Here is an 18,347-nt window from a genome sequence, read left to right on the forward strand (position 1 = left end):
GGACTTTTGGCTTTGGGATTTCAACTTGTGAAAAATGTAATAAATGAAAAAGTCCCAAATAATCCCAAAGCTAATATGTTTTCTACTCATTCTCTTTTATCCTAAACCCTTTATCTTTCATATGTTCTTAACTGATAATGAAATAAATGATAATTTCCCAAATAATGCAAAATCAATTTTAGCAAATACTCCCTCCGTCCCAGATAATTCGGGACACTTTGACCCGGCACGAGTTTTAAGAAATCTAATGGAAAGTGAGTTGAAAAAGTTGGTGGGATGTGGGTCCTACTTTTAAATAATTAGTTTTGTAATAAAATGTGAGTAGAAATGAGTTAGTGGAATGTGGGGTCCACTACCAAAAATGGTAAAAGTGAAGTGTGACAAATTATGTGGGACGATCTGAAATGGAATACTGGATCGAATTATCTGGAACGGAGGGAGTACGAGTAGTTACCCCTTCAAATTCAAAAGAGGTGGTTTGACTAAGTGCTAATCAAAATTGATTATTTATTTACATCTCAAAAATTTCATGTAAAAAGCACATCTGTATTAATGTAATTTCATGTATTTACGTGACTGTAAAAAAAAAGAAGCAAATGTGTGCAATTAATTGTTAGCATTATTTTTCAGTTTATTTTTCTCCCTTTTCTTTTCTCCATCCTTATCTGAGTTGGTATGAATTTCAAAACTTTGTTTCTTTCCCAAAGGATTGAAAAAAACTTAAAAAGTACTTGATCCATATTCAATAAAAACTATAGAGTATAAATTTATATGTTATCATTGGGTATTGGTGGTTGACAATTGGTTAGTGGAGTTTTGATTCCGCAAAAAGTAAAGTTAATTGGATTTTTTGTATTGTTATTTTGAACAAACGGAAATGGTAATCAGACCACACCTTTGGTGAATAAAACTTTTATTCAGAATACGTATAAGAATTGTTCCTTTTATTCAATTTAAAAAAAAATAAATAAATATTGCCACATTTATCTGTAACAACGATTTAATTAACTCTTTTAGACACATGAATTAAGAAAAAAAAATATACTTAGTTAAATTAGAAGATAAAGAGAGAATAAAAGAGAAAAGTGTTATTTCATCATCATAGAATTACTCCAAAGGAGACAAAGCACGATTCTTTTGCATGAAAAAATAACAATAGAATGAGGAAATGCATATACACAAAAATTAATACTGAAGAAATCATTTTTATATATCTAATCTGTAATAAGCTATAGGTTTCAGTTTCACACTGTCTATCCATTGCATATTTCTGCTAGCGAGCGATCGTCTAGTAGAGCTTTATCCTCGTCTGAATCGTCACCCGACAAATCGGGCACAACGAGAGGCCTTGACCGCATTCACAGCATGTCTGTCCAACACCACAGAAACATGCACAATAGAATTAATCAAGGATGATATCTCATTTCGCATAAAGTAGCGAAAAAAACGAGCAGCGTTGTACCTGGTGTCCGCAACCGAATGCCATGTTCTTTGTGTCAGTGATGCAAATTGGACAAAGCTGCAAATATGAAGAATGGAAGTTTACATCCTATTCAAACAATCTACTCAAGAAGAACAGAGGTGATTACAGCTGAATACATGAATTTTTCGCCAAATTCTGATTTTGCACATGAACTAAAACATTTGCCTCTAAATACACGAACTTTCAATATTTCTGAATTTCCACACGGTTGCAAATTGCCCTAAACAATGTTAGAACGCAGTTGGATATCTAAGGCATTTCAACTAGCCACGATAACATTAATTCGTGTATGAGGAGGCATAATTTTTAGTTCATGTGCGAATCAGGTAAAAGTTCGTGTATTTAAGTGCAATTACCAATATAGATTTCTTACATTGCTTTCAGAAGAAGATAGGCTTCCGGATTGGCTGGTTCTAACAACTGGAACCCGCCCACTAGAAGAAGGCGCGCTAGGCTGAAAACTATTGGACCGGGAAGGTTTTGGCGTGGAAAAAGAAGCTGCGCTGTACAGAGGAGGAGGGAGAGGAACCCGATCTATACCTCTTCCTCTTGAAGCACTGGCCATGTTTTGATTATGGTAAGAGATTGCAATGAAATCCGACAAAGGAATCGAAAATTATCTAAACAGAACTCTTAAGGACGAGGACAAACCCAAGAAGATTAAGCTCCAGAGTTGCCTTGTATTGAGAAGGTATTTCCATCAAAGCTGAAAGTGCAAACTCGGCCTCTTTCCGAGAAGGATTCATGTTTTTCGACATAATTTCTGTGAAGTTTACAAACTACATGTACAGTACAGAAAAAAGTAAGTATTAGATTTCAACTTCAACACTATTTTCTTCTTAAAAAATTGCCATCAAGGAAGAGTTGCATAATCCACCTGAAAATTGTCGAAGGCACGAGCAGGAATATTGTCGTCAAATTCCCTCATCATATCCCAAGGGCCGTCTCCGACTCCCACTAATATTATTGACAATGGGTACTCACTGTAGAATAAATAATAGAGCAGGAAAAAACTGAAGAATTTAGAGTTCAAATCTTTATTGATTTCTATACGTCGTTTAGAACACTATACCATAACTATGTAGTGCTAGTAAAAGTACCTCGCTTTGACGATTGCATCAACCGTTTTCTTCTCTTGGGGACTTAAGTAGCCACGATCAGTATCAACGCTTCTTGTGACCTATTATCATGAAATAGCATCATAAACAACGATCGAAACTTTTATGGGGAAACTATCAATTTCTACCACTTCTCATGGACATCAACGAGGGCACAGTAATATATTTTTTTATGCAGAATATTTACCTGCCCATCAGCTATGATGACTAAAACATGGTACTGACCACCGCTTTGTTCCACAATCGTGATAGCCATTTCGATGACAGGAGCAAATGATGTCGGTCCTGCAAGTCGCAATTGGGGAACTAGTTCTCTATATCGAGACATGACTTCCTCAAAGCCCTCACAAAATCTCCCGTTGGGAAAAAAGCTGAAGACTTCTTGGTCATGTGTTGAAGCTGTCAAATATTTTAATGATAATAATAAGATCAGGACCGATTTTAATGGTGAGAGTGTTTAAATCAATCAGACTCTCGAGGATATACCATCTCCAAATCCGAAGCAAGGGATCAAATTGTCTTCGTCAAATTTGGATAGTGTTCGTCCGATGATTGATATGGCTTGTTCGTAGGGATTTTGCTCATCACCAATGTCGTGCAAACTTCTCCTATGAAATGACCTGGCACCTGAGACCAAAAGAAATTGCACTAAACCAACTAATTTACTTCGGAAGCATTAGTTTCCAGGGAGAATTACCAGTCCACTCATTGCTCTTTGTGAAATCAATACCAACGATTAAATTTGATGATTCCAGACCAGCACGTGCAAGGGCATCGGTGACCTACAGCAACCGAGAGTTCATTGAGCATAGTCATTCTAAAAATTACTTCTAGGTACCATTCAGAAAGCACATAAACCAACGGAACAAAATTATTTACAAAATAGTAAATATATCCAAATTACTGAAGCTTTGACATGCATAAGTTTCCTAAACTTTGGTACATTACACGCAACAGGACAATATTGACAGGTTACAAAGTGTGTTAGACATATCAAGACAATATGTAAATTCAGGGTTCGTCGTAAGTAATTCAATATAGCCATATGTGTAAAAAGTCTTTCCCTTTCTTCTTCCTTATTTCAGGCAACTCTTAACTCAACACTCAGATATGTGCAAGAATAGTTGTACCTGATCTATGTTACTGTAATTGTCATCTATCCTCGAGTACTTCCTCTCCAACCTTCTCTTCGATTCTGGGGGTGGATTACTGTAGCTTGGAGTTGGAGGAGCATAGCTGCGACTTGGCTGAGGATACGAAGACTGTGGATAGGCATTTTGGCTCCATGAACTCGAGCTGGATCCATAAGATGAGTACCGACCTGAGATTGACCTTTTCGAATTCTTGGCACCCATGAGCTCTTGAACCTAAAAACAGATACTCTTTCATTTAACAAAAATGGACTCGAACAGAAAACCACCAATACAACACAAGCATGTATCATAATTCCCTGATCAAACTAACATTAGGCATTTACGTAGACATGTTAGATACTCGGAGAGTGTCTCTGTGTAAGTTTCATTTTCACACTTTCATCCAACAAGGCAACGATGCAACTACACTCGGCTCAATCGTCTAGCTCTATAAAATGAATTTATCTATATGTGAGAGATTCAGATGGAGTCAATTTCACATAGATCAGATAATTAAAAAATCAACTCTAAACATAAGAGAGTTAGAGAACCGATACAAATAAGACACTCTCCTCAAAATCATTATCAAGTTATGACTACAAAAAGTCTTCACTCATATACTGTAAATAAAAGGTAAACAAAATTCAGTAGTAATCCAGCCTAAATCTTTACAAATCCCAAATTTACCAGCATATAAACACACACATGATTCCAGTAAAATTAGAAGGAATCAATCCCCACACAAAAAAGCCAATTGATTGGAAAGCAACCAATAATTCATAAAATTGAACTAACTTGCATACCTAAAAAAGCTTACTCCAAGATTGAGTTTTTAAAGCTATTAATTGAACATATAAACAAACATATCAGAAATTATTGTCATACAGCTTTTCAAATTAAGATAAACAAGGAAAACTCACCAAACATGAAAAGGGATACAAATTGAAACAAGAATTTCCCAAATATATTACACAAAAAACAAACCATCTGGATTAATTAGCATAAGATTCAGAATTGACAGAAAAAAAATCAAAAAGAAAGAAAAGCTATGAACTTTTATATGCGTTCCATTCTATTAGAGATCTTCCTCACCTCTTTACTGCATTTTCAGCATTGGCTGTATCTGAGAAGATTGGATACAAATACAACACTCTAAAACTCTTTCCATTTTTGAAGAGAGAGAGCAACAGTTGTTTGGATTGTGAAAGTTTTTTTGTCGTATAAAGTCACATGTGATATTTAATCGACATTTTGCTTAATTGAATAAAATAATCCCAATTTACAGTTTGTATGATTGAATGATAAATACTGCACACAAGGATGAAAATATTAATCGATTGAATCAACCTTTTTTGCAGAATCTTCTCTTGTTTGTGGAATTTCTCTCTGATTGCTTAGTGTAGAACATAGATTGTGTGTATTGATTGTGAATCATATTTTCGCCCCCAGATTATATTTGTTGGGACTGGGTAACAGATTCCATTCAAAGTAGGATTAGAACTGGGACTGAGCCTTAATCAAATTCCATAAATATTTGTAATTGCTTCTATTATACTGTATTAATTAATAATTAAATATTCTTTCCTAATTAAACTATTTGTCATGTTTAAGATTTCTCATATTTTGCTAGTTTTAGTTGAGTATTTTGACCAATAATTATTTAATTTCTTTTACTGAAATGTTGCAGTCAAAATTTTATTTATTATATTGAAGATTAATTCAACAAATTAACTAGTTTTGCATGATAAGACATTTTTGAATTCGTCTTAGAGATATTTATCAGTTTAAATGCTCTTATACATGATTTTATAAAATAGTAATACTAACTCTTTTTGTAGACTAATTAGTAAGTACCACAAACTTGTTCAGTAAAGATACTTATTTCTAATCCAACTCAACAAAGAAGATTTCAAAAGTAGGTCATTTTCAATATGTCGCGGTCGAACTATTATGATTAATACATTTATCATTTTCATCATGTTTTTTTAATGATACGTATATAATTGATTCTATTTCTCTTTCCATATCTTTTTGGATTAGTATAAGCTTTATTTATTTTAATTTTGGACGATAGTACTTTTATTAATTAATTTCAGTCTCTTTCCATATCTTTATGGATTAGGATAAGCCCAACCCGACCCGTTACAAGAAACTGTTTATTAATGACAGTCACTTAATTATATAAATTACTAGCTTTTTTGTAGTGATTGTTACTTTTATTTGAATTTCTGAATAATTTTTATTGAATAATTATAATTAACTAGTTAAAACTAATTGTCACACCAATTATCTTTTGCGAAATTTCTATTCTTAATTAGAAATTCCTACCTAACTGTTGGGCCCATCTTCGCTTTTCCAAAGTTAAACAGTGATGTTATCCCAAATTGTATATAGTAGGAGTATATAATTGCGAAACTTATTAGAATCTGAACTTTAAATACTAAATGGAGTATTTTTTTGGCCAACAAATTTTCTACTTAAGTTCAACTTTTTAATTGATTATCAACGACCCTTTCTATTACTCCCTCCGTCCCGGCTAAGATGACACATTGTTTAGCCGGCACGGGGTTTTAGGAGTTATTGGTTAAAGTGTTTAATTGGAGAGAGAGAAGGTGGGTGTAAGTATTAAAGTAGAGAGATAAAGAAAGATGAATATTTTAATATGAGTGAGAAAAAGTGGTTGGGTGTATTAATTGGAGAAAGAAAGTTACCAAAAAAGAAAATGTGTCATCTTAGTTGGACAAACTAAGAGAGCATCCTGCTAGCCGGTAAAGGGAAAAAAACGCGTCCGTCCGTCCGATGCTGCTGTGGACAAAGCTTCGTCTGTCCGTCCGCTGGAGAGTCGCCCGTCGTGCCAGCGGCTGCACGGCACTGCTCTTAGCTAAGAGCACGTCTCGCCGGTGACACAATTACGTGGCAGCTTCTTATTGGCCAACGGCATAGCCGTTGGCAATTTCGTTTTTTTTTTTTATTTTTTATTTTTAAAATTCAAAATTTATTTTAAAAAATGTTTTTAAATAAAAAAAAATTATTTTCCCACTTCCCAAAAAAATATATCCGTTTTCTACCCACTTTTAATTTATTTTTTAATTTTTTTTCCCCAAAATTCACATTTTCATCTATAAATACCCCAACTCCAACACAAAAAAAAATCACATTCTCATCTATTATCTATTCTATCATCATCTACATTCTCATCTTTTTTCCTCATACTCATCTCATCTAAATTCTCACCACACTACACAATGTCCGACTCCGGCAATCACCCTTCCGGCAATCGCGGTTGGAACCACGATTGGTTCGACTCGAGCCGGATATAGTCCGGAAACCCAATTTACGGCCCCTCCTCAAACCCAAGGTTCGCAAGCTCCGGGTGGCTACCGTCCTTACCCGTTGCACAACCTAAACGCCCCCAGGTTCGGGTGGGCACCCGAACCCGGATCGGGAGGGAGCAACAGCTCTACTCCTACTCCTACTTCTGTTCCTACTCCTCCTGTTCGTGGCACCCGCACCCCGTACACTCCGGGTGAGATGATGGCGATGTTCAAAGCCTACTTGGCAGTCTCCGAAGATCCGGACGTCGGCACGAACCAAACCGGGGATACGTATTGGTGGCGCATCACTCGCCTCTACAATGAAACCCGGCCGGCGGGAACCATCTATCGCAATGATAGTATGGTTCGCAATTGCATCTACAGATGCAACGAGGCAATCAGGAAGTTCCAGGGGATTTACTTCCAGGAAGAGCGGTCGGCGGGGAGCGGCACGAACGAGCTCGACATCGTCACTGCCGCCTTGGCGGCATACCAACGGGAGGAGTTCAAACCGTTCAAGTACCTCGATTGTTGGCGGGAGGGGCGCCAACATCCGAAGTATAGGGGCGGCATAAGCATCCTCCTCCTCCTCCTCCTCCAAAGAAACGGTCCAGGTCGGTTGCCCTATCCGACGGCGTCTCCGATGATATGGCTACCCAGCTTGCCGGAGCTAACTTGGGTAGCCCCGACGCCTGGCCCGAGCAGTTCCCGCCCGCAAGGAAGGATGAAGGCGGCGGCCAATCGCCCCCGCCGTCGCGTCTCGACTCCATCCGCCCCCACCCCGGCCCCCGCCCCCGCCGGCCCCACTCCCTTTGTGCCTCCTCCACCCCCGAACAACACGTTGTGGGCCATCTTGAGTCAACTCTATATGAACGATACATCTCGGATGACTCCGGATCAACTTGCAACACATGAGCAAATGATCCGAGGTCTCAAGAGGCAATTGGGGATAGAGGACTAGTCTTCCACGTGTGTAATTTTTAATTTGTAGGATTTTAATTATATATTTTTTATTTTCTAGGATTTTAATTATGTATTTTTATTTTTTAGTATTTTAATTATGTAATTTTTATTTTTTAGGATTTTAATTATGTAATTTTTATTTTTTAATGTATTTTTATAATGTAGAAATATTTTTAATAATTGGAGTATTTAAATTGAATAATAGAATAGTGGGACCCTTGAACTTGTCCTTAGCTAAGAGCACGGATGTGGGTGTTGTGCTCTTAGCTAAGGACAAGGAGTAAAAGTGGGTCTGGGCCCACCTCCGTGCTCTTAGCTAAGAGCACGGATGGGGATGCTCTAAAAAGGAAAACGTGTCATCTTAGGCGGGACGGAGGGAGTAGTTCGGTAAGGAGTTGGAACCCAAGCCTGTCCACGTCGTCTACAGCACTAGCCACATCAAAAAGCAGCCCAGTCACGTCCTCATCAAGCCCAGACCCATCAGCTAGCGGCTATTGTGCTCCGGCACGAGTCGAGAAGAACAAAATAGAAAATTGAACTATTTGTACTGTTGAGATATTATTAGTGGAAAATAAGGCTCACTTCATTAGATCGATAAAAATTATTAAAAATAAAAATAAACTATTTGTAATGTAATGTTGTCACCGGTACTTGGCTGTTTCTCCATGTCGCACTCACGAGGGAAGAACTTGTTGATGAATTCAAAATTAGGGTTTCGAAGAAAATCTTTCATTAGGGATTTCATCTTGGCGACGCAGAATGGAAGGCCTTGATCACTGCAATCGGCAGAGAGGGCATCTCTGATAACTCCGGCAAAGGGATAGATAGAAGGTTACCAGAGTTTGAGAAAGTGATTCCTTTAGATGTTGTATTATGTCATCGTTGTTGTTGTTTTTGCTGTTATTGCTGCAAATTATAAAACTAAGGGGATGTAGACACAAGGATTCATCTGATCTAGCTGGGAAATGTTGTACTTCCTCCGTTCCGGCTAAGATGACACATTGCTTAGCCAGCATGAGATTTTAGGAGTTATTGGTTAAAGTGTTTAATTGAAGAGAGAGAAGGTGGGTGTAAGTATTAAAGTAGAGAGATAAAGAAAGATGAATATTTTATTAAGAGTGAGAAAAAGTGATTGAGACAAACTAAAAAGGAAAACGTGTCATCTTAAGTGGGACGGAGGGAGTAGTAAATTTGAAGGTGATCGGGTGTTGGTGAAGATGGCTTTATTTTCTCAATGCTAATTTCCATTTTGATTTTTGGCTTTTTACTACTACTTTTTTGTCACTGATCGGCTTGATCTTTAATCCCCTTTTTGTAGAGTCTGTAATGTAATGTCTGTATACTAGGTCAATTGATTAATTAATTCATATATAGTGTGTGTCCGTAAGAATAGGGGCAACTAATTATTTAATATTCATATTTTCAAGCGCTATTGAGATTTAAGTTACGGCTATGTGCTTATTAGTTATTAGGTTCAATACAAATGCGGAGATTTAATTCGATATTATGCTAGGTCCGCTAAAAAAAATAATAATGACACATGAATTTCATTAAAAGTACCTATATATATGTAGGCTAATAAAAACATAGATACACTACTTAGTAAATGGTACCAATTTTAACGGAGCTACAAATACTAACTAATTACATTTGTATATTCCATGTCATATACAGCTGCCGCTAGCGCACTAACCCTTTCTACCTTGACGGCTTATGCTATTAGAAAAATACGCTAGGCAATTAGAGTTAGGTGCGGGGAATATAGGTAAATGATCCCTATAAAAATTGATCTCAGTATAAAATTCTTTATCAAATGCTGACTATAAGATTTAACAATCTAATGGTTAATAATTAAATAAAAACGCGCAGGATTATTATAAAGAAGTTTTAGGTCATATTATAAGATTCAGGTTTGAGGTTTGAGGTCAAGGATTATTATAAAGAAGTTTTAGGTCATATTATAAGATTCAGGTTTGAGGTTTGAGGTCATGTTAAGATCATTTTATGTCAACCTTACTATAATGACGTAAAAATAAGCTTACGGTGAACTAAATATGACCTTCGTATGCTTGGTTCTGCGTTTTTGTATTAAAAATGGATTATGCATAGATCAAAACCCAATATAATATATATGTGTATCGGTTATTAGGTTTATCCGTATTTGACTTGATACCTTCCTCAACAATATAGTTGGCATTTTAAAGTTTATAATAAGATATAATTAGCATACAAAATAAAATAACTTTAAGGCTATATTTTCAATGAATAAAGAGAATTTTAGCTTCAGAAAAGTTAACACGTTTTTCATTTTTAGTTTTTTTTATTAGTTATCAATATATGTAAAGAGGTCGAATATTTAGATACTCGATTCGTCATTGGTTTGGATACCTGATAAATATATTGGATCGGGTATAGAGAGTTCACTTTTGACGATTTTCGGGTTCATGTACCCGATTTTTTTTTTTGGGTCGGATACCTATGGATACCCGAATTCCCATCCCTATAAATATGAAACTTATCTAACTATATAACTGTTCATATCACTCGTTTTAAATAAAAATTAGGATATTTGACTAAAGCTCACAATATTTTTCCCTCTTATAAATAGAGAGCATCTTACATACAATATCTATCATCAAAAACTTGTAAGATAAAATGGAGGATTTGAATTTCTACCCAATCTCCCTCTCCCTTGTTGCTCTAATCTACGCATGCTTCTTCATCAGAAGACTGAGCTCAAGCAAGTCACCATCGCCGCCATCTCCGCCTTCTCTCCCGATCATCGGAAACATCCACCAACTCGGCAAGCTCCCTCACCGCTCCCTCTCGAAGCTATCCCAAAAACACGGCCCGCTCATGCTCCTCCGCTTCGGCCCGAAGCCCGTCCTCGTGGTCTCGTCCGCCGACATGGCGAGGCAGATCCTCAAAACCCACGATCGCGCGTTCGCCGACAAGCCCGTGATGGAATTCCTCAACAGACTCTTCTACGGCGGGAACGACGTCATCAACTTGCCGTACGGCGACACGTGGCGGAAGCTCCGGAACATCATCCTCCACGAGCTGCTCAACAGCTCGAGAGTGAGGTCGTTCGGGTCCATCAGAGAAGAAGAGACGTCGCTTTTGATGGCAAGGATCGAAGAGCTGAGTGCCGCTTCTCAGCCTGTGAACTTGTCGGGGATGCTGGTGGCGGCGGTGAGTGATTTGATCACTCGCGCCGCCTTTGGGAAGAAGTATAGTGAGACTGAACGTGGGAGGATGTTTCTGGAATTTGTGGAGGAAGCTTCTGGAATGTTCGAATTCACGCTGCGGGATTCTTTTCCGTTGCTTCGTTGGATCGATCGTTGGAACGGCCGCGGCGCGGCCGTTGATAGGCTTATGGAGAAGAGGGATGCGAGTCTTGATTCAATTATTCAAGATCACTTGCAAAGTTCGGATGCAAGTAGAGATAATATTATGGGGATTTTGCTTGGGATTTACAATGGTGACATTCCTGGTGTCTCAATTGACCTCATGTCGGTCAAAGGTGTGATTTTGGTGAGTCAATTTCAATTTTAGTTACTACTATAATTTTACCAATAAAAATGAAGTAGACCAAGTAACATATTTCATGACTATTTTAGATACATTGTTGTAAATTAACAGGATATATTCGTTGGTGGAACTGAAACTACAACAACTGCATTAATATGGCTAATGACAGAGCTGATGAGGCACCCGGCGGTGATGAAGAAACTGCAAGATGAGATACGGGGTACAGTGAAAGGAAAAAATCATGTGACCGATGAGGACTTGCAGGAAATGCCCTATATGAAAGCCGTCATCAAGGAATTGATACGTTTGCACCCTCCACTTCCGATTTTCTCACGTGTTGCAAGGGAACACGTAAATCTAATGGGGTATGAAGTCGCTCCCAAGACGTTGGTTTTGATCAACGCATGGGCTATTGGGCAGGACCCTAACTATTGGGAAGAGCCGGAGAAGTTTATGCCCGAGAGATTCTTGGATTCATCCATTGACTTCAAGGGACATGATTTCCACTTGATTCCATTTGGTTCTGGGCGAAGAATCTGTCCAGGCTATGGATTTGCGACCGCTGCCATTGGGCATACGGTCGCAAATCTCATGCTTAGGTTTGATTGGGCATTGCCCAATGGAGCCCAAGGAGAGGACTTGGATGTGACCGAGCGACCAGGATTTGCAATTGGGAAGGATATTCCACTCATTGTTGTTGCAACAATTAATCCCAACATCTAGCAAGTGCAAGTTGCATGCAACTGCTGTACTAAATAATGAAGTGCAAGATGATCTTTTTAGAGTTTTATTACTCAAATAAAATTTGCACAAAATTTGAAATTAAAATTAATGATATTATATAATAAATTTATAATACATTTAAAATTATCAAATAAAAATGATCAATAAAAATGAAGTTAACTCGTGTTGTGTTAAAAGTTGAAATAACGGGTATAATTTTGTAAAACTTAGTTGCTTTATCAAATTGAATCCTCCAGATTAAATGGCGTGCGTGAAACAAAATTTCATAATGATGTGAAAAGAATCCAGACCATAAATGAATGGATTTTTCATTTGTGAATGTACCGTTTTTTTAAAATAACAACTATTTCCATTTTGAACCATTCCTTAAAAATAAAAATTTTAGAATTTTTTTATTTTAGGACATGGACCCCACAATCCACTAACTCTATTTTCACTACTTTTTCTCTTAATCTCTTATTTTACTTATTTTTCTTTTCCTCTCTCTTATTTTATCAAATTTTCTCATTTACTTTACTAATTGTGCATTAAAATCTATACCGTTTTAAATGTTTCTATTTTTTGAATACGTATAAAACATTATCAACGGGCTGGATTCAAGGTGCGTTATTTATTTGAGCAAGGAATGCGAATCCAACTAATGCATACAATTTCGTTAAATATCATTTATTATCCTAATAAATTTATTTTATACTCACTCCGTCCAAAAAAAATAGAACACATTTATCATTTCTGGCCATTCACAAAAAATAGAGTTCATGGAAAGTTTTCAATAAATAATGACCCTACACATCATTCCACTAATTCACTTACTTTTACTCCTTCTCTCTTGCTTTTTCTCCTTTTCTCTTACTTTATCAATTCTAAATTAAAACTTGTGTCATACACTAATTGCTCTAATTTTTTTTGGATGGAGGGAGTACTTAATATGAAATGGAGGGAGTACAAAATTAATAAAGTAGTCAACTTTTGATACCTGAGTATACAAATTATCCGCGTCTCTATCTCTTTATCTATTCTTGAAGTTGGTGCCATGAGCTTAACCTTGAAGAGATAAAATAGAGGGTTTGTGGCCCTCTTTTTAGTCATGCATGAAACAACCAATATTAATTCATAATTGATGTTTACCTAAAACCCTCTCAAGAAACACCAAGAAAATGGTGGACCTCAACTTCTACACACTTTCCCTCACTCTTCTTTCTCTACTCTTCACACTGTTCTTCATCAGAAGGCTGATCTCACGCGGCGGAGGGACCTCACCACCGTCACTCCCCATCATCGGAAACCTCCACCAGCTCGGCCATCTACCTCACAGATCCCTCTCAAATCTATCCCGAAAACACGGCCCGCTAATGCTCCTCCACTTCGGCCCAAAGCCCGTGCTCGTGGTCTCGTCGGCCGACGTGGGGAATCAGATACTCAAATCCCACGACCTCGCATTCTCAGACAAGCCCTTGACACGCGACCTCAAGAAGGTCTTCTACAACGGGAACGACTTGTTCAACTCACCCTACGGCGACAGGTGGCGGAAGCTCAGACGCATCACGGTCCACGAGCTGCTGAGCCGCTCGAGGGTGAAGTCGTTCGGCTCCATTAGAGAGGAAGAAACATCCCTTTTGATGAGGAAGATTGAAGAGCTGAGTTCTGCTTCTCAGCCTGTGAATTTGACGAGGATGTTTGCGGCGTTCTTGAATGATGTGATCGTGCGTGCTGCTTTGGGGAAGAAGTACAGTGGGACTGAAGACGGGGAGAGGTTTCTAGAAGCTTTGGAGGAAGGTTCTAGATTGTTGGGGAGTCTCAGACTAGGAGATTTTGTTCCGTGGCTTTCTTGCATCAGTTGTCTGAACGGTCGAGATGCTGCCATTGATAGAGTTGTGGAGAAAAGGGATGCATTTCTTGATAAAGTTATTCAAGAACACTTGCGAAGTTCAAATGCAAGTAAAGAAAACATCATGAGCATTTTGGTCGGAATTTACAAGGGTGATGTTCCTGGTGTCTCCATTGATTTCGTCTTTGTCAAAGGTGTGATTTTGGTAAGTCCATTTGATTTATTTCAAATTATGTTTCGTCTTCTTGTATAAATTTAAAAAATCCGACTATAAGCGAACCAATGAAATTATCAATTCATAGTCCAACCGAGTTTCAAATACTTAGGAAACATAGTACAAATATATAGCTTTCATTATAGATTAATAATGTTAATAATAAATTTTGAGGTATTAAAGTAAAAATAAATGTATAAAATGAAATGAATAAGTCTTGAATCTTAATAAGAATTACAATCAGTCAAGTTTACAATTATATTTAAATATTTAAATAAAAAACAATATGGAGTAGTATATTTTATCAAGATATTGTAAACATAACAAAAATCTTCACTCTTAAATAGGATATATTTGCTGCTGGAACTGAAACAACAACGACACCTCTAATATGGCTTATGACGGAGTTGTTAAGGCACCCAACCGTAATGAAGAAACTGCAAGACGAAATACGAGGTACTATGAATGGGAAACATCACATAACAGAGGATGAATTGCTAAAAATGCCATATCTGAGAGCCGTTATCAAGGAAATATTTTGTTTGCACCCTCCACTCCCCGTTTTTGTCCGCGTCACAAGGGACCATATAAACCTAATGGGGTACGAAGTTGCTCCAAAGACGATGGTCGTGATCAACGCGTGGGCTATCGGGCATGACCCTTCATGTTGGGACGAGCCAGAAAAATTTATGCCCGAGAGATTTTTGAACTTGTCTAGAGATTTTAAAGGACTTGATTTTCATTTGATCCCCTTTGGGTTCGGGCGAAGAGTTTGCCTGGGGCTTGGATTTGCGACTGCTGTAGTGGACCATGCAGTCGCAAATCTAATGCTTAAGTTTGACTGGGCATTGCCCGACGGAGCGACAAGGGAAGACTTGGATGTGACCGAGCGACTAGGTCTCACTAATGCGAAGGATACTCCACTAGTTGTTTTTGCATCTATTAGATCTGACTGATGCAAATATATTTATTTATTTTATGCTTGAAGCGAGCTAATAATCTTAATATTATTTAGCATATCTTTATAATATATCTCCATAATGATTAAGATTCTATTTATATCCTTTAGTAATCACTCTGTCCATGAAAAATGGTACTTCCTCCGTCCCATAATACGTGAGGCGCTTCATAGTTAAAGTAGAAAAAACAAAAAGTAAGAGAGAATAAAATAGAGAAGACTGATTTAAAACTTAATTAATGATTAACCTAGCATGATAAACTAAAGTACTGATATAAGTCTTGAATCTTAATAGTAAGAATTACAATCCGTCAGCTTTACAATTATTTAAATATTAAAATAAAAAAGCAATATAAGTATGTTTTATCAAAATATTGTAAACATAATAAGGAAACATCTTCAATCTCAAATAGGATATACTTGCTGCTGGAACTGAAACAACAACAACTCTAATATGGATTATGACAGAGTTGTGAAGGCACCCAACCGTAATGAAGAAACTGCAAGATGAAATACGAGGTACTATGAATGGTAAACATCATATAACAGAAGACAAATTGCTAAAAATGCCATATTTGAGAGCCGTCATGAAGGAACAATTTGTTTGCACCCTCCACGCCCTGTTTTCGACATCTTCTTTGGAACTCAGTGCATCTGATTCACAAGTCGTAGGCATGCAAGGATTATTATCTACATATCCAACAAACAAAGAAGATAAAAAGTGGATGAAACAAAAACATCAACATTATTTTTCCACTATTGGAATTACAATCTCACAAAAGTCACATCAACTCGAGAACTTATTCCACACATAGTAACAGTATAGACGATTCAAGTCACACTAGGGTTTACGCGAGCATAATTACGAATCAGGTCATTTTTTTCAAACCCTGCAACGTATTTTTGATCAAGAACAGTCAACGCTTCAATTCCTCCGTCTCTACTATCCATCAACAACACACAATTACAGGAAACCACGGTTTCCAATTCCGAGTGTTGCATAGTAAAGCCTGACAGCCACACAGGTTTCCCCCACCCAAAATCAACCTCATAAAGACGCATATTAACCCAACTACTAAAGCAAAGCCAATTAGCTTGTTTTGGCATCTCATTCCTAAACCCCTCCAAATATTCATTCAAACCATCATCCCCCAAACGTCTCACAAACTCACCATCAATATTTGCTATCCCTCTTTTCACCTCCTTCACCAAATCTCCTAACTCCTTTTCTTGTGGTCTGCTGCAAACAATCTTTGGCAACCACAACATATTACCAAAGGTATCCTCCGGAAACAGGGGCGCAGCCCGTTTCCGGAGGTTGACTACTTGAGTCATCAAGAATGGTTTCCCGTCTTTCCCGGAGGTCTCTTCCACCACTGCCGCCATGAAGCATTTCCACACCAAGGCCGTTACCACATCCACACGCGATGCAGCCGAGCTACTGAGTTGGGCCTTGAGAAAGGATAGAGCAGAGGCATCGAATAAGTATCTTCTCGTCACATACTTACCACCGCTCGAGTATTTAAGAAAATTGTTGAAAGGGATTAAGTTACTTGGGAGTGAGGGATTCTGTGGAAAGGAAGTTTGTGCAGTACAAAGTAAGGGTGAAAGTTGAGAGCTAAACCCTAATCCCCGTGCATTGGCAGCCCAGCATTGGAGATATGTGGAGACCGAAGCCATGTCTGCAATTAAATGAGCAAAGGTAATAGACATGGCACTGCCTCCGCAGTCCAAACAGTTCAACTGAATCAGCATTGCATTGTCACCGGGGAATGGCAGTTTTTCTATGTTGTACTCACGAGGGAATAACTTGTTGATGAATTGAATATGAAGAAAATCTTTCATTTGGGATTACACCTTGGCGACATAGAATGGAAGGCCTTGATCGCTACAATCCACAGAGAGGGCATCTCTAATAACTCCGGCAAAGTGATAGAAGGTCACCAGAGTTTGAGAAAGTGATTCCTTTAGATGTTGTATTCTCTCATCATTGTTGTTGTAACGACCCGCCCATCTAGGGTATAATAAATGCGGCGATCGTTAACTAAGCGGACTTAAATGCATCAAAGGTCATAGGCTAGGGTTCCATTTAAAAAGGGATTTAACCAAAGCATTAAATGAACAAAAGAAATAATGCCTTAGCAATGAAATCCAACAAAAGGCTATCGCAATAAATGCTCATCAGAGTTTCCAAAATAGTTCCAACTGTTTCATATCCAAAACATTCCCACGAAATAAAAGTATTCATCCCAACCAAAAGATAACAAGTTTTCATAAAAATAGCGGAAGCGACCAAGAAGGAAGTGAGGCTATGTATGAGGACACAACGACACCTTAAGTACCAACAGATCATCTTATTATTTCCTACTCAACACCGCCGCCCGCTCGCCACCGCTCAACCTGCACATAAGGAAAACACATGCAGGGCTGAGTACGATAATCATACTCAATGGGCTCATTGCCGAAAACAGTTTTATCACAAATATAGTTATTATCATCATGCCATTTTCAAGTGTCCATCGGGGTTTTAACTTTAGAAAGACCCGAGGCACCAAAATATCTTCTTTCTCAAATATCACGGTCGCGCAACCATTTTTCTCATCGACGTTTACCATATCCTCATTCTACATGACAAGGAATGCGGCCGCAATCCAGGTCACTAGACCGGCCGACCCGTACGCCAGCACTCGGTCTAACATTGGTGTACACTAACCCAAGTAGAGTTTGCGGCTCTACAAGGATCCGAATTCGATTATAACAATAGTGGCATAGCCACGAGGGATAGGCACGACAAAACAAATCAAGGCATGATAACACATCTTTCATTCTCATCAATATCAGTTTAGGACAATGTCCTTATTTTAAAAGAAAGCCCACCTCGTCGGCTTATCTCGCAAGTATTCTCTTCTCCTCGTTTATCACGCTGAGAGCGCGAAGTATCACCTTTAAATTAGGCGTATCACAAATCAGTTTCAATCATGGATTTCAAATCATGCATGATCTCACGTTTCCCTTTTTCCCATCGATTATTTTCAAAATCATCAATCAAAATCAATGTATG

The 18,347-nt window shown here is 38.0% G+C and overlaps 4 protein-coding genes across 6 annotated transcripts; 2 read left to right on the forward strand and 2 right to left on the reverse strand.

Moving 5' to 3' along the window:
* Positions 1 to 1,070: 1,070 nt before the first annotated feature.
* Positions 1,071 to 5,216, reverse strand: LOC125186345 (E3 ubiquitin-protein ligase RGLG2-like). Of its 3 annotated transcripts, none has more exons than XM_048082696.1 (11): positions 5,082 to 5,216; positions 3,732 to 3,968; positions 3,299 to 3,383; positions 3,088 to 3,228; positions 2,789 to 3,000; positions 2,584 to 2,663; positions 2,361 to 2,466; positions 2,135 to 2,262; positions 1,857 to 2,040; positions 1,463 to 1,519; positions 1,071 to 1,369 (listed from the first exon to the last, which is right to left on the reverse strand). In XM_048082696.1, the coding sequence occupies exons 2-11, from the start codon at positions 3,954 to 3,956 to the stop codon at positions 1,289 to 1,291; spliced, it is 1,299 nt and encodes a 432-aa protein (XP_047938653.1). In that variant the 5' UTR covers positions 3,957 to 3,968; positions 5,082 to 5,216; the 3' UTR covers positions 1,071 to 1,288. The 3 variants fall into 3 exon arrangements, with proteins under 3 accessions (XP_047938653.1, XP_047938652.1, XP_047938654.1); XM_048082695.1 differs by lacking the exon at positions 5,082 to 5,216 and adding an exon at positions 4,827 to 4,960; XM_048082697.1 differs by lacking the exon at positions 5,082 to 5,216 and adding an exon at positions 4,655 to 4,779.
* Positions 5,217 to 10,608: 5,392 nt separating this feature from the next.
* On the forward strand, positions 10,609 to 12,364 carry LOC125190944 (cytochrome P450 736A117-like). Its single transcript, XM_048088369.1, has 2 exons — positions 10,609 to 11,545; positions 11,654 to 12,364. The coding sequence occupies exons 1-2, from the start codon at positions 10,667 to 10,669 to the stop codon at positions 12,263 to 12,265; spliced, it is 1,491 nt and encodes a 496-aa protein (XP_047944326.1). The 5' UTR covers positions 10,609 to 10,666; the 3' UTR covers positions 12,266 to 12,364.
* A 1,079-nt stretch (positions 12,365 to 13,443) lies between these two features.
* Positions 13,444 to 15,315, forward strand: LOC125186228 (cytochrome P450 736A117-like). Its single transcript, XM_048082580.1, has 2 exons — positions 13,444 to 14,319; positions 14,676 to 15,315. The coding sequence occupies exons 1-2, from the start codon at positions 13,444 to 13,446 to the stop codon at positions 15,282 to 15,284; spliced, it is 1,485 nt and encodes a 494-aa protein (XP_047938537.1). The 3' UTR covers positions 15,285 to 15,315.
* A 509-nt stretch (positions 15,316 to 15,824) lies between these two features.
* LOC125189626 (stemmadenine O-acetyltransferase-like) lies at positions 15,825 to 17,131 on the reverse strand. Its single transcript, XM_048086886.1, has 2 exons — positions 16,255 to 17,131; positions 15,825 to 15,976 (listed from the first exon to the last, which is right to left on the reverse strand). The coding sequence occupies exons 1-2, from the start codon at positions 17,129 to 17,131 to the stop codon at positions 15,825 to 15,827; spliced, it is 1,029 nt and encodes a 342-aa protein (XP_047942843.1).
* Between the last annotated feature and the right edge of the window lie 1,216 nt (positions 17,132 to 18,347).

The sequence above is a fragment of the Salvia hispanica genome, chromosome 5 (assembly GCF_023119035.1).
Source record: "Salvia hispanica cultivar TCC Black 2014 chromosome 5, UniMelb_Shisp_WGS_1.0, whole genome shotgun sequence".
NCBI lineage: Eukaryota > Viridiplantae > Streptophyta > Magnoliopsida > Lamiales > Lamiaceae > Salvia > Salvia hispanica.

Bases quoted from the DNA above. Each gene is read 5' to 3' on its own strand.
- LOC125186345 (XM_048082696.1), bottom strand. From the start codon at position 3,956: ATGGGTGCCAAGAATTCGAAAAGGTCAATCTCAGGTCGGTACTCATCT. The intron at 2,467-2,583 runs GTACTTTTACTA...TTTATTCTACAG, and splicing joins GATGCAATCGTCAAAGCGAG to TGAGTACCCATTGTCAATAA. The intron at 1,520-1,856 runs GTAAGAAATCTA...TCATATTTGCAG, and splicing joins TATCTTCTTCTGAAAGCAAT to CTTTGTCCAATTTGCATCAC.
- LOC125190944 (XM_048088369.1), top strand. From the start codon at position 10,667: ATGGAGGATTTGAATTTCTACCCAATCTCCCTCTCCCTTGTTGCTCTA. The intron at 11,546-11,653 runs GTGAGTCAATTT...GTAAATTAACAG, and splicing joins CGGTCAAAGGTGTGATTTTG to GATATATTCGTTGGTGGAAC.
- LOC125186228 (XM_048082580.1), top strand. From the start codon at position 13,444: ATGGTGGACCTCAACTTCTACACACTTTCCCTCACTCTTCTTTCTCTA. The intron at 14,320-14,675 runs GTAAGTCCATTT...ACTCTTAAATAG, and splicing joins TTGTCAAAGGTGTGATTTTG to GATATATTTGCTGCTGGAAC.
- LOC125189626 (XM_048086886.1), bottom strand. From the start codon at position 17,131: ATGAAAGATTTTCTTCATATTCAATTCATCAACAAGTTATTCCCTCGT. The intron at 15,977-16,254 runs GTAATTGTGTGT...TTGGATATGTAG, and splicing joins ATTGGAAACCGTGGTTTCCT to ATAATAATCCTTGCATGCCT.